The sequence below is a fragment of the Drosophila bipectinata genome, chromosome 2R, assembly GCF_030179905.1.
Source record: "Drosophila bipectinata strain 14024-0381.07 chromosome 2R, DbipHiC1v2, whole genome shotgun sequence".
NCBI lineage: Eukaryota > Metazoa > Arthropoda > Insecta > Diptera > Drosophilidae > Drosophila > Drosophila bipectinata.
Window position 1 is genome coordinate 17,662,157 of NC_091737.1, and position 12,480 is coordinate 17,674,636.

General features: G+C 47.2%; 5 protein-coding genes across 6 annotated transcripts; 3 read left to right on the plus strand and 2 right to left on the minus strand.

Moving 5' to 3' along the window:
* Window positions 1-220: 220 nt before the first annotated feature.
* EMC7 (ER membrane protein complex subunit 7) lies at window positions 221-1,291 on the plus strand. Its single transcript, XM_017240953.3, has 4 exons — window positions 221-621; window positions 675-821; window positions 876-1,004; window positions 1,062-1,291. Exons 1-4 carry the CDS (start codon window positions 280-282, stop codon window positions 1,185-1,187), a joined length of 744 nt encoding a protein of 247 aa, XP_017096442.1. The 5' UTR covers window positions 221-279; the 3' UTR covers window positions 1,188-1,291.
* Rrp42 (exosome complex component Rrp42) lies at window positions 1,272-2,507 on the minus strand. The gene is made up of 4 exons (XM_017240952.3): window positions 2,316-2,507; window positions 2,050-2,246; window positions 1,824-1,989; window positions 1,272-1,769 (listed from the first exon to the last, which is right to left on the minus strand). The coding sequence occupies exons 1-4, from the start codon at window positions 2,370-2,372 to the stop codon at window positions 1,299-1,301; spliced, it is 891 nt and encodes a 296-aa protein (XP_017096441.2). The 5' UTR covers window positions 2,373-2,507; the 3' UTR covers window positions 1,272-1,298.
* A 1,277-nt stretch (window positions 2,508-3,784) lies between these two features.
* On the plus strand, window positions 3,785-4,926 carry Rpi (Ribose-5-phosphate isomerase). Its single transcript, XM_017241164.3, has 2 exons — window positions 3,785-3,800; window positions 4,017-4,926. The coding sequence occupies exon 2, from the start codon at window positions 4,048-4,050 to the stop codon at window positions 4,771-4,773; it is 726 nt and encodes a 241-aa protein (XP_017096653.2). The 5' UTR covers window positions 3,785-3,800; window positions 4,017-4,047; the 3' UTR covers window positions 4,774-4,926.
* A 1-nt stretch (window position 4,927) lies between these two features.
* On the minus strand, window positions 4,928-6,130 carry LOC108125119 (protein TEX261). The gene is made up of 3 exons (XM_017241166.3): window positions 5,972-6,130; window positions 5,606-5,907; window positions 4,928-5,378 (listed from the first exon to the last, which is right to left on the minus strand). The coding sequence occupies exons 1-3, from the start codon at window positions 6,039-6,041 to the stop codon at window positions 5,154-5,156; spliced, it is 597 nt and encodes a 198-aa protein (XP_017096655.1). The 5' UTR covers window positions 6,042-6,130; the 3' UTR covers window positions 4,928-5,153.
* A 53-nt stretch (window positions 6,131-6,183) lies between these two features.
* mahj (LisH and WD40 domain-containing protein mahjong) lies at window positions 6,184-12,363 on the plus strand. 2 transcript variants are annotated; one of them, XM_017241159.3, is made up of 11 exons: window positions 6,184-6,727; window positions 6,789-6,939; window positions 6,995-7,816; window positions 7,881-8,153; window positions 8,211-10,343; window positions 10,408-10,528; window positions 10,586-10,683; window positions 10,741-11,103; window positions 11,525-11,585; window positions 11,639-11,857; window positions 11,915-12,363. In XM_017241159.3, the coding sequence occupies exons 1-11, from the start codon at window positions 6,330-6,332 to the stop codon at window positions 11,917-11,919; spliced, it is 4,644 nt and encodes a 1,547-aa protein (XP_017096648.2). In that variant the 5' UTR covers window positions 6,184-6,329; the 3' UTR covers window positions 11,920-12,363. The 2 variants fall into 2 exon arrangements, 1 of the variants encoding a protein (XP_017096648.2); XR_001773275.3 differs by lacking the exon at window positions 11,915-12,363 and having other exon boundaries at window positions 10,741-11,585; window positions 11,639-11,726.
* Window positions 12,364-12,480: the final 117 nt, after the last annotated feature.

Genomic DNA, 12,480 nt, shown 5'->3' on the forward strand with positions numbered 1-12,480 from the left:
TTAAAGCTCCGATTGGAGGTCTTCACCAGTGTTGCCAACATAAAAATATATTCTTGTTAAATTTTGATATTTTTTAAAATCGAAAACTACAAATTAAAATTTTTTCAATATTATATTTCGTTTGTTTTGTAAAAATAGTTTTAATAAATCAATCATCTGATTCACTTTTGAATTTGCCGCGTAACACAAAACCCTTTATAACGCTTTGTGGATTATTCATAATTTTCCAAATGGTCACATTACTGCTAATGAAAAGAAAAAATTCCAATTGATCCAAAAATGTGCCTAAAGTTTATTATTTTTGCGGCTCTTATTTATTTAGGGGCCAGTGAAGTGATCATTGGCCAGGACGAGCTAGTAGATGAGGTCTCTGGGCTTTACACCATTGAAGGCAGGGTAGCCCCGCCAGATTCCATTTTTCCGCCTGGCCAAGGTTCACCGGGGAGCAGGGGTGCTCCCATGAGCAAGGAGACATCCAAATGGCAAACAGATGTATCTATCACTATTAATGACGGCGAATTCAAGGGATTTGTCCGTGAGGATGGCCAGTTCATCATCAGTGGAGTACCTTCGGGCAGCTATATACTAGATGTCCATCACCCTGACGTGTTCTATGAACCTGTAAGTTATAGAAACTCCCTGAGGAGCTTTCCATCAATTGTATTCTTTTGCAGGTCCGCGTGGAAATCAATCCCAAAGGAAAGTTCCGTGCACGTAAAGTGAACTATGTCCAACCGGCCCAGATCATGCAAGTACCATATCCTCTGCGAATGAAGCCGCTGATGCCGTTTAAGTATTTCCAAACCAGGGAGCAATGGAAGGCAAGTGCCATATTAAAACAATTGTTGAATATTACTTATTTTACTGGATTTTAGATCACCGACTTCCTCTTCAGCCCAATGGTTTTAATGATGGTACTTCCTCTTGTACTCATGCTGGTGCTGCCCAAGATGATCAATGATCCTGAGACCAAGAAGGAGATTGATAACCTGCAGTTCCCTAAGGTAATCATATCCATCACTTGTTTTTCCAAATTTTTAATTTGGTTTTCCCTTTACTAGATGGGCAACGACATGCCCGAGATTAGCGAAATGCTGACCTCTCTGTTGACCGGCAAACAGCCAGAGCCCAAAGAGAAGAAACCAGTACCCGCTGCCAGACAAACGAAGAAACGCAAAGATCAGTAGCTAGCCAAGTCGCAAGCAGTGTTTAGCATTAAGCCTAAATAGAGCCATAAGCTCGGAAGTCAGTTAGCTTGAGTAAATAGTAAATTTTCATAGCAATCCAGTAAGGAATGTTTATTTTAGAAATCCAACCGTCTTGGGTCGCTTGGGCCCGACGCGGTCTTGTTCCTGCTTCAGCATTTTGGTAAGCAGCGTATTTAGCTGCTCGCCAATGGATAACCCAAGCTGAAGACAATTTTGCATAGTGTCTCGGTGCATAGAACCTCCGCCAGTCATATGAGTGCCCGACAAGTACGGTTCGCCATTGCGCATTGAGACTGAAACAACAATGCTTACCGTGCTGCACCCCTCTTCTTCTGCTGTCGGATCTACGAGGCAGTAGTCCCCTATCTTGCAAACGGTTACCAGAAGAGGCGCCGTTTCGATTCCAATGCGGGTGCAGTCGTATGGATTATCAGATATAATTAGATCTGTGATACCGGCGTCTAGGAGGGTGGCAGTTACCCGTGGTAGCTTTGTGTTAAAGAGCGCAGCTTTGGCAGCCAGCGATACTGCATCATGTAAATTCCCTCCACATTCTAGTACCTTCAAAAAGCAACAATCTATTAGGAAGGCCCTAAATAATGCAAAGTTCCTTACCAAAATGTCTATGTAAAGTTTCCAGCATTGCTGACCTGGGATAAGGCACAAGGAGCGATAATCAAAGGCCAATGGTGACTCGTAAGCGTTCTGAAGGGACAATATCAGTTCCTGGGCAAGATCCGATCCTCCTCGGCCCTCAAACTCCGGAGTGGCATTCGCCGAACTGAAATATATATTGTGAATTTAGTCTGTGACTTTAAAATCATCTTTTCGAATCCATTACCAATCAACAAAAAACTCTAGCTTTCCATAGTCGGGCGCCAGCGGGCTAGGTACATCGATCTCTGTTTTCACGCCTACTAGGATGTCCGTGTTGGCCAGTCGAAGACGTGCTGATCCGCTCGCATTACTAACGACTCCTGTCTCTAGTTCCATTGGTCTGTAATCCCGGCGAGAACGGCCGTCGCATCGAAAATCTTCCTGTTAAATAATTCTTCATTATTTACTATCTTAATCCAGAAGTGCTTTCCCGGAGGAAAAAGAAATTACCTCAACGCCATGTAAAATGAAAGTTTTCTCAGCCTCGCTTAAAGCAACATAGGCCATTTCAGTGATTTACAATTATTTCAAGTAATAAAATAATTTGGTAAATTATTTTAATGTTTATTTTTAAATGTGCAGCATGTGCAGGGTGATAGAACAATGTGGCCAGATGCCGCGAGTCACTTCCCGCAAACTCTGGCCACCAAAACCCACTAAAAAATCCCTTCAATTACAACTATTATATATTTTTAAATTCTAATTAATTTTTTTAAATTATTCTTAATCAGTCTGCATCAAAATCTGACAACAAAATATTTTTTAGATTTTTTGTCAAATTTTCTGGGCGGTCCCCTTCAAAATTATGGAAAATGCATGGGGTGCACAATATGGCCCACGGCGATGGCCATATCTTGGCCAATATCCTTCAGATTCTCAAACGGAGTACCTTAAACGAAAAGTAGATCGATTCCTCATCGATCTGCATCAAAATCTGACAACGAAATATTTTTGAGATTTTTTGTCAAATTTTCTGGGCGGTCCCCTTCAAAATTAGGGAAAATGCATGGGGTGCACAATATGGCCCACGGCGATCGCCATATCTTGGCCAATATCCATCAGATTCTCAAACGGAGTACCTTAAACGAAAAGTAGATCGATTCCTCATCGATCTGCATCAAAATCTGACAACAAAATATTTTTTAGATTTTTTGTCAAATTTTCTGGGCGGTCCCCTTCAAAATTATGGAAAATGCATGGGGTGCACAATATGGCCCACGGCGATGGCCATATCTTGGCCATTATCCATCAGATTCTCAAACGGAGTACCTTAAACGAAAAGTAGATCGATTCCTCATCGATCTGCATCAAAATCTGACAACGAAATATTTTTGAGATTTTTTGTCAAATTTTCTGGGCGGTCCCCTTCAAAATTAGGGAAAATGCATGGGGTGCACAATATGGCCCACGGCGATCGCCATATCTTGGCCAATATCCATCAGATTCTCAAACGGAGTACCTTAAACGAAAAGTAGATCGATTCCTCATCGATCTGCATCAAAATCTGACAACAAAATATTTTTTAGATTTTTTGTCAAATTTTCTGGGCGGTTCTCTTCAAAATTATGGAAAATGCATGAGGTGCACAATATGGCCCACGGCGATGGCCATATCTTGGCCATTATCCATCAGATTCTCAAACGGACTACCTTAAACGAAAAGTAGATCGATTCCTCATCGATCTGCATCCAAATCTGAGAATAAATTATTTCTTAGAATTTTCGTCAAATTTTCAAGACTGGAGGGTCTTGATGGTCATATCTTTGTCCATAGTTACCCGAGTCTTAAACGGAATACTATCATAGAATTGTAGATAAAGAATTGTTGTAAAGATGGCGCCAAAGTTTAAAGTATAGCGCCAATAAGAATAAGGAGACATTTGGCTTTTTTATCGTTATCGATAATTTCGCGGTCACATTGAAGGAACATCTTAAGGTCGTCAAAATAGTAGGCAAAAGTATTAAAAAACATCAACAAAAATAAACTTTTATTCGATATTTCGGCAATACTTGAAATATATTGTTTTTATACAAAGAACAAACTACTCTTCCACCCAACGTACCCAAACGTACATATGATATCTTCATTGCTACGCAAAGGCATCCGTCAACCGCAAATCAGAGACTTTATCAAACAAAATCTCATCTCCAGGGCGTCTGTACTGTACTTACAAACTCGCGGAATGGAGGAAATCGCTGTAGACGCTGCTAAAAAGAGGGCCGCACGCACGGCTGTGGACCAGTGGGTCACTGAGGACACCAAAATCCTGGGCATCGGTAGCGGCTCCACCGTCGTGTACGCCGTGCAGCGCATTGCTGAGCGCGTGTGGAAGGAAGGTGAACTGACGGACCTCATCTGCGTGCCCTCGTCCTACCAGGCGCATCACTTGATCCTGGACTACAATCTCAACCTGGGCGATCTGGATCGGAATCCCAACATCGATGTGGCCATCGATGGAGCTGATGAAGTGGACAGTCACATGGTGTTAATCAAGGGTGGTGGCGGCTGCTTGCTCCAGGAAAAGGTAGTGGCCTCCTGCGCCAAGCACTTCATCGTGGTGGCCGACTACACCAAAAACTCAATCAGACTAGGTGAGCAGTGGTGCCGCGGTGTACCCATCGAGGTGGCCCCCATGGCCTACGTGCCCATCAAGCTACAGATCGAGGCTCTGTTCGGCGGCGAGGCATCTCTGCGCATGGCCAAGGTCAAGGCGGGTCCTATTGTGACGGATAATGGAAACTTTCTACTGGACTGGAAGTTCATTGCCAACCGGGAATACGATTGGGATGAGGTGAACAGGGCCATCACGATGATTCCGGGCGTTATGGAGACGGGGCTGTTCGTGAACATGGCCCATAAGTGCTACTTTGGTATGGCCGATGGCAATGTCAAGGTGCAGAACAAGTAGATAGGTGAAAGTGGTTAACTGTTTGGAGTACACATGTTTTCATTAATAAATTTGGGAGCCCGGCTCCAGTGCATTCCCCTTGCAATTTATTATCATTATTACCCTTAAGGATACCTGGAAATGTTTTTTAAATAAATCCATAATGATTTGAAAGTTGCGTTTTACATTCACATATTATTTAAATAGATAAATAAGATCATTGTTTGGTCTCCATCTTAATTCTTATTTCCCGACATACATATATTGCTTAGGCTGCATATAAAGTGCAATCAAAAATAAACAGATCACGAATGTCATACTAGCATGGCGCATTGTATACTTTTGCGGCTGTATACTCGATGCGGCTACAAAAATAAATAAACATTGGAACTTGATTAATCTTAGAAGGTCTTCTTGCTCCGACCCGGGAGCAGAGACTCTTTCAGATACTGGAACAGGGACAGCAGCCCTTGTTTTTTGTTTCGCGAAAAGTAGTTGCTGACCACGTCCGGACTGCGCCGGTTCTGGTCGCTGACGGTGGTGGGCAGGACGCTGTCATTGGCGCTGAGAGACACGAACAAGGCAAAGGGCACGATCCACATGCAAATCGTGAAATATGCCAGCACCTGGATAAAGAATACAGAATTAAATTGAGCTTTTCATCGATAATGCAAATAAAATGGGCATTAGTTGTGGTACAACTTAAAACAAAAAGGCGAAAGACGTCTAATAATCTTATGCAATATACAAGTGTATAGGTGCATTGCTCATGCACCTGTCACATCCTTTATGCAATCAATTTTAGAATCCCAATCCCTCCGCTACCCTTCCAAAATCATTTCACTTTTCTCACCTGCGTGAATGGAACGTAGACGGTAGTGAAATACTGAAAAGCCAGGAAGTGATTGACCACCAACATGGCCAACGATCCCAGGAGCGGCAACGAAAGGAGGCGGACAAAGGGGAAACCGCCCATTATGGCCAAATGGAAGCCCTGGGCAACGAATCCGCATATTATCATGCTCCACGGCAGATCCTCGAACACCATCAGCATTATATAGACAAAGATGGTGAAGCTGATAAAGCCAAGGATGCACTTCCTCGCCGCCGTGGTGTACTCCTCTGCCAGTTCAGCCAGGTAGTAGAGGCCAGCCACTGAAAAATCCATTGCAACGTGTAAGAAGGAACACTGCGTAAAGAAACTACGCCGGAAACTAACCTATCGACAACGTAAGGAACACGATCTGTATGCCCAGGGAAATCCAGCCGAGAATATATAGGAAACCCATGATGTGTACTTCAGTCGGCAGGATAAAATATTTTCGCACCGACAAAACAAAACAATCCCAATCAGTTGGAATAGCGGTGGTCCAGCAACGATAGCCCTATCGATAGCGTGTCATCAGCTTTTCTCGCCTGCCGCAGGACGGTCCCTCTGTTCTGTGCAAAAAAAAATCAAGCGCGTGGTATTTTCCGCCGCACGCTTTCTTTCGCCACTTTGGATCTCCAAGGATCGAAGCTAATTGTGCGTTTTACCCTTTGCTACTAGGGCCTAGAGTTCCAGGCCACACAACCCGATGGATAGTGGAAGTGAGGCTGATGCTGCCCAGCCATCAGCAGCAGAGGCAGAGGCAGCAACCGAAGCGGCGTTGATGGCCGAAGCGGTGGCTGTAGCTTACCAAAGCGACGAGGAAGAGGAAGAGGCTGAGCCGGACGCGGATGGAGAAGCAGTGGAATTCGCTGTCGATGATTCTGGCGAGGATAACGATGAAGGGGCGCCAGACGGCGAGGAAGAGGCCGCGGGCGAAGCTGGCGAGGAAGACGGTGTAAGTGTGAGTGAGTCGAACGGCAATGCCGAGGAAGCTGCCGCCGCCGACAAGCGACATGCCACCAAAAAAGAGCTCACCCAGATCATTGACAAGTGGGAGCAACAGCAGACCCAGAATGGCTACGACCCGGTCCCCACTCTGCGAAGGTAGGGCTACTTACTGAGAGGGATCTGAATATCTTTCAATAACACCCTTTTTCCATTACAGTCTGGCAGAAATATTTGAGCGCGAGAATGACGTGTATCGTCGCAAGGACCCGGATCCGTTGGACTCTCGCCATCCCTACAGGGCCGATCCCGTCTGCCAGTATGGCTTGTTGTTGAAGCTGCTCTTCCGTAGAGATGTATTTATGAGCAAGGTAAGTGTTTTATCCCCAAGTCATAGCATTTCATTGCAACCCTTAAAATCCCCAGCTTCTGAATGACTATCTGCGCGAAAACTACTTCAGTCGCCAGAATGTTAGTCGCAGCTCATTGGAACTGAACATCCTCGCCTGCCGTCTCATTCTTGAAGTTATTCCGGGCTTAGAGACCACGGCCGTCTTCCAGTCTGCCGTCGACGATGGCACTATCAACCGTATCTACTCCTGGGCGGAGGACAGTATTGAACCATTACAGAGCTATGCCACGGGACTGTTGGCGGAGGCCATGGAAGTCACCGATATCGCGATCAACTATCGGGAACAGAATATGCGACTGGTGCCCAAAATGATCAAGCGACTACACATGCTGCTGGCAATTAGCAAGAGTGCTGCGGCGGATGCTCCAAACACCTCGTCGCATAACCAATCGGCAGACAGTTCTGCCTCCGGGATGCTAAGTTGGATGGCCTGTGCCAGCAACGCCTCCGCCCCTCAATCTCCGCAGCACAATGGCAGTGGTGTGGGGACGAGCTCCTCCGTCCATGGCGATGCCTCCAATATGTCCATTCTGTTTGAGAATAGTAGGGATGCCTTTTCCGTGTCTCGTTTCTACAAACGAATGTACATTCCTTTGCATCCGCCCACAGCGGACACCAGCCAAATGCTGATAATGCGCTTCGTAACTAGCTTGGGCGAGTACCAGGAGTTCCTAGCCATGGCCTTCGAAAACAATGTGATGCAGTTGATCTTTGGCTACCTGGAGAACCTCGATCGGAGGGACACGTGCCTTGCCTTTGAGGTGCTAAAGTATCTGGCATCCTTGCTTTGTCACAAGAAATTCGCCCTGGAATTTATATCCAGCGGAGGCTTAGAGGTACGTCACTCCTGACCTTAGTATACTACTACTTCCATCTGACAACTTTTATATTTTCGTACAGATCTTATTGAAAGTGCCGCGACCTAGTTTGGCCACCACTGGTGTCTCTATTGCAATATACTACTTGGCATATTGCGAGGATGCCATGGAGCGAATCTGCAGCATGCAGCGGCCACTCATCTCTGAGCTCGTGCGCTATGCGCTTTGGATTTTAGGCCGGTGTCACGACTCCTCCAAGTGCCATGCCACTATGTTCTTCAGCCTGAGCTTCCAGTTCAAGGTAATCTTGGACGAGTTTGATGCGCAGGATGGGCTGCGGAAGCTCTACAATGTGGTAAGTATGAGGATTTTGAAATGCGGAAATCTTTCACTCTTTATAATCGTATTCTAGATCTCCGTTCTGAAGATCCTTGATCCGAGCCACAACGACAGCGATAATGACTCTGAGATCAACGAGGACGTGGAATGTGCTTCCCGCCAGATGGTGCGCCATGTGTGCGTCGCCCTTAAGCGCTACTTTGAGGCACACTTCTTCTACAAGTACAACAGCTTCCTATGCCAGCACTACGCCGCATCCTCGAGCCACTTCTTCAGCCAGAATCCTACAGTGGCCGCTAAGCTGACATTCGACCAGCTGCACGACCAAATACGAACTCTACAGGAGCACACTTCCATCCGGGCCCACTGGCAACCAGTGGATCAACTTCTGAAGCTTGGAGGAATCAGCATGCTGCTCCGTATAATCGCCTTCAGCTACGATTGGGTTAACAGCGGACGATCAGAGACTATCCGCTCCGCTCTGGACGTGATTAGCGTCTGCTGTGTGATACCTCGCGTTTTCGGCGTGCTCTGTGACCGGCTACAGATGTTGGACAAGACAACCACTTCGGGATTCTGCTCCGTTTTGGGAGCAGCAGCCGGAGAAATCACCTCCGATGCGGAAGTTATCAAATCCGCACTGGCAGTACTCTGTCATTGTGTTTGCTCGCCAATCATTCGCAAGGATAGTGGCAGCAGTGTGATCAAGTTTGGAAACTCTTCGAGGAAAAACAAGGCCAACACCAAATTCGCGGAGGAGCTGATCGAGCGCGTGTGGGAGTCGGTGTGTTCCAACAACGGTATCGTAGTGCTGCTGTCGCTCATGCAAACCAAAGGACCGATCACCGATGCGGACTGCATTCGGGGAATGGCCTGCCGGGCACTGGCTGGATTAGCACGCTCGGATCGAGTCAGACAGATAGTTAGCAAGCTTCCCCTCTTCGCAGGAGGGCAGCTGCAGGTCCTGATGCGAGACCCCATACTGCAGGAGAAGCGTGCGGAGCATGTGATCTTCCAAAAGTACGCGCTAGAGCTTCTGGAGCGCATTTCCGGCAAGACGAAGCCACTTAACAATCCATTGGATCCCTCCCTCTCCAACATGCACAAGGCGAACGTGATTGCCCAGACCCGCATCCATTACAACAAGCAGCAGCTCTACCAACTCATCTTCGAGCACTTGGAGAGCAATGGTCTGTCGCAAACGGCTCAGATGCTCCAGCGGGAGGTGGGTCTCCCACTGCAAACACCAACCACTCGCAGCTTTCATCAGTCGCCATTCGATTACAAGACCATGCCCAGTAGCAGCGGCTTGTCTTTGTCGAGGAACCGCTTGCGCAGCCGAATGCAGGATGTGAATGCGGCGATAATGAGCAACGGAGAGTTTAACCGAAGCTTCGGCGAGGAATCTTCGCCAGCGCCTGGAGGAGGGGCAGGAACAAGCCACCAGGGAGAGTTGGCCAGCATACCCAATTTTTTGTCTCTTAACTCCAGCCAAACACCAATAAAGATCCGGCGAACTGATCGTTCCGTGAACTCTGTGAGTCGCTCGATTCAAAAGCAAATGCTGGAGCCTGGAGCTAATCTGGCAGTGGGTCTGCCGGAGGAAGGCCAGTGGGCGCCTAAGCGGATCACTTTAAATACTATCGTAACAGAGTACCTAACTAACCAGCACTCGCTGTGCAACAATCCGGTGACCACGTGTCCGCAGTTCGATCTGTTCGAGCCCCACAAGTGCCCAGATCCCAAGCCGAGTCGGCTACTCAGCTCTAACTATAACCTGACCAGTCGCCATGCTCGAACCCAGGCTGGTTTCAACACCAGCCGCTTTGACCGGCGTTACGTGCACACCCACTTCTCGCCCTGGCGCACCATTCGATCGGCGGACTACGAGGACCTGGAGTTCACCTGCTGTGACCTGGTGGGCAAGCTCATTATCGTGGGAACCCAGCAGGGAGATGGACGGGTGTTCAATATGAACGACGGTGTAGAGCAGTTCTTTTCCAACTGCCACAACTTCAGTGTAGATGCTATCAAGGCGAATAGAGCCGGCGATCTTGTGATAACCTCCAGCTTCTGGCGGACCCCAACCAGCATCCTGTGGTCCATTGCGGACAATGAGTTTAAGCAAAAGCTTCGTCTGCCGGATGTAACCTATTGCGAATTTAGCCAGACGGCGCAGGATCGTCTTCTGGGCACTCAGAATGAGGTGGGTTAACAAAAAAATATTATTATTTTATATATTTTTATAATTTTCTTCACAATCTCGACAGTGCGCTACATTATTCGACATAAACACAGGCTCCAAGGTGTCCACATTCACTCCCACAATCCCGAATTTGTACACCAAGAATAGAGCTACCCTGTGTCGGACAGATGAGTTAATTTTATCAGGTAAGTCTTCCATAAAAGACCAGTCCATACCATAGTTTTATCCACATTTGACTACAGATGGTGTGCTGTGGGACGTGCGTTCTGGAAAGGAGATCCACAAGTTCGACAAGTTTAATCAATGTATTTCAGGAGTCTTCCATCCCAACTGCCTGGAGGTGAGTATGCGACCAAGAGACGAACTTTTAATTGTTTGAAACATTTTCCCTTTACAGATCATTGCGAATACAGAGGTGTGGGATCTGCGCACGTTCCATCTGCTGCAAACTGTGCCAGTGTTGGATCAGCGCAACTGCACCTTCTCGCCGATGCATGTGATCTACGGAGCAAGCTTGGGGGCGGATAGGGATCATGACATGGAGCAAACTACGTACGACACCAGCTTTAATGTGCTGGATGCGTACGATTACTCCAGCATTGCTACCATCGACGTGAAGCGCCACATCAACGATTTGAGCGTGAGCGCCAATGGAAGCCTGATCGCCGTTGTGGAAGACTACAGCGGCTACGAGTCCAAGCAGGAGACCTACGTGAAGATCTATGCGGTGGGCGTGAAGAAGAGCGAGCGTTCGGAAGAGGTGCGTGCGGTTATAGAGCTGCCAAGCGAGGTGGCCGACGCCGTTGCGCCGGCACCTGGGAACATTAATTTAAACGCAATCGACGTTGTCGGCGGTGGTGCGGGGGCTCCTTTACCGCGTGACTTTGAGGAGCAGCCCGCGCCAGAGATCCCGGACTTCGAGGAGTTGGATATACTCCGTCGACAGAGTCCTGCCTTGCACGCCAGTCCGAATATAATGCGCCCACATGCATCCAACAGCTCAATTGTTGGCGTGCGACGGCGGCCACGTACTCTGGGCGGAAACGGCAATGGCAATGGCAACGGGAACGGCGGGAGTCTCAATCTGAATATCAATGGTGGCATCGGCGCTGCCATCGATCTGAGAACTCTCATGCGGCAGATGGATGATATTGAACTTAATATTCTGTCTATGCTTGCAGGAAGATGAGGAGGAGGTGCCCGAATCTGATGAGGAGGGCTCGGACACGGACTCGGAGAACCGTAAGTCAGAAGAACCTCATTACCTGACTCTGAAATAATGCTCTCCTTTTTAGCCGGACCTTTCCCACGTAGCCTGCGGTACCGCCACGCCCCGGGCCTTCTCGAAGGTGATTGGGTTCTGGACGGACCAGATTCCGACAGCGACCTAATCAGCTCCGATGACGAGGATATGGATGATGACGACGATGGGGACGGTGACGGAGATGGCGACGGAGACGGCGACGGGGACGACACCGATGATAGCATAGACTTTTTCGGCAGCAGTGGTGACGGTAACTCAAGTACTCTTTCCTCTGTTCGTGTACGACTTGTATTTTCTCCTTCCTTAGATTGATTGAGTCCACTTTACTTCAATACTACTACTACCACTTCTGCCTCCAACTCCACCACCGCTCCAACGATCCACTGCTCCATTGTTATCCTGTTATCCACTGTGCCGTCTTCTCTAGTGTCGTCTCGCATGATCTTTGTTATCCACAGGAGAGAGACGCCGCCAATCTTTGCTAGTTTTTATAGATGTAGTCCGTAAGATGTTACAGTTAAATTACGTTGATTTTTTGTACAAATTAAGAAGATAGCCAGAGGAAGAGGTGCGTTGACTGGGAATGCATGATGATAACATGGAAATGTCGACTGTGAGAATCAAATCTGAAAATTGTTCAACAATTTTTTTCTGTACAAACATACTTATTAGAGTGGCAACTTTTGCTGCAACAATTAAAAGAAGCCCAATTGTAAAATCGTTATAAAAATTCAATAAAAGAAACTTAGATTTAAATTTTTATTAATAAATTGCATACCTATTGGCTATGCCGAGTATAAGTACGATACTATTTACAATCCACAGAATGTGGCAGCATGGACTAATCGGATTCGTAGCTCGTATTATCTTATC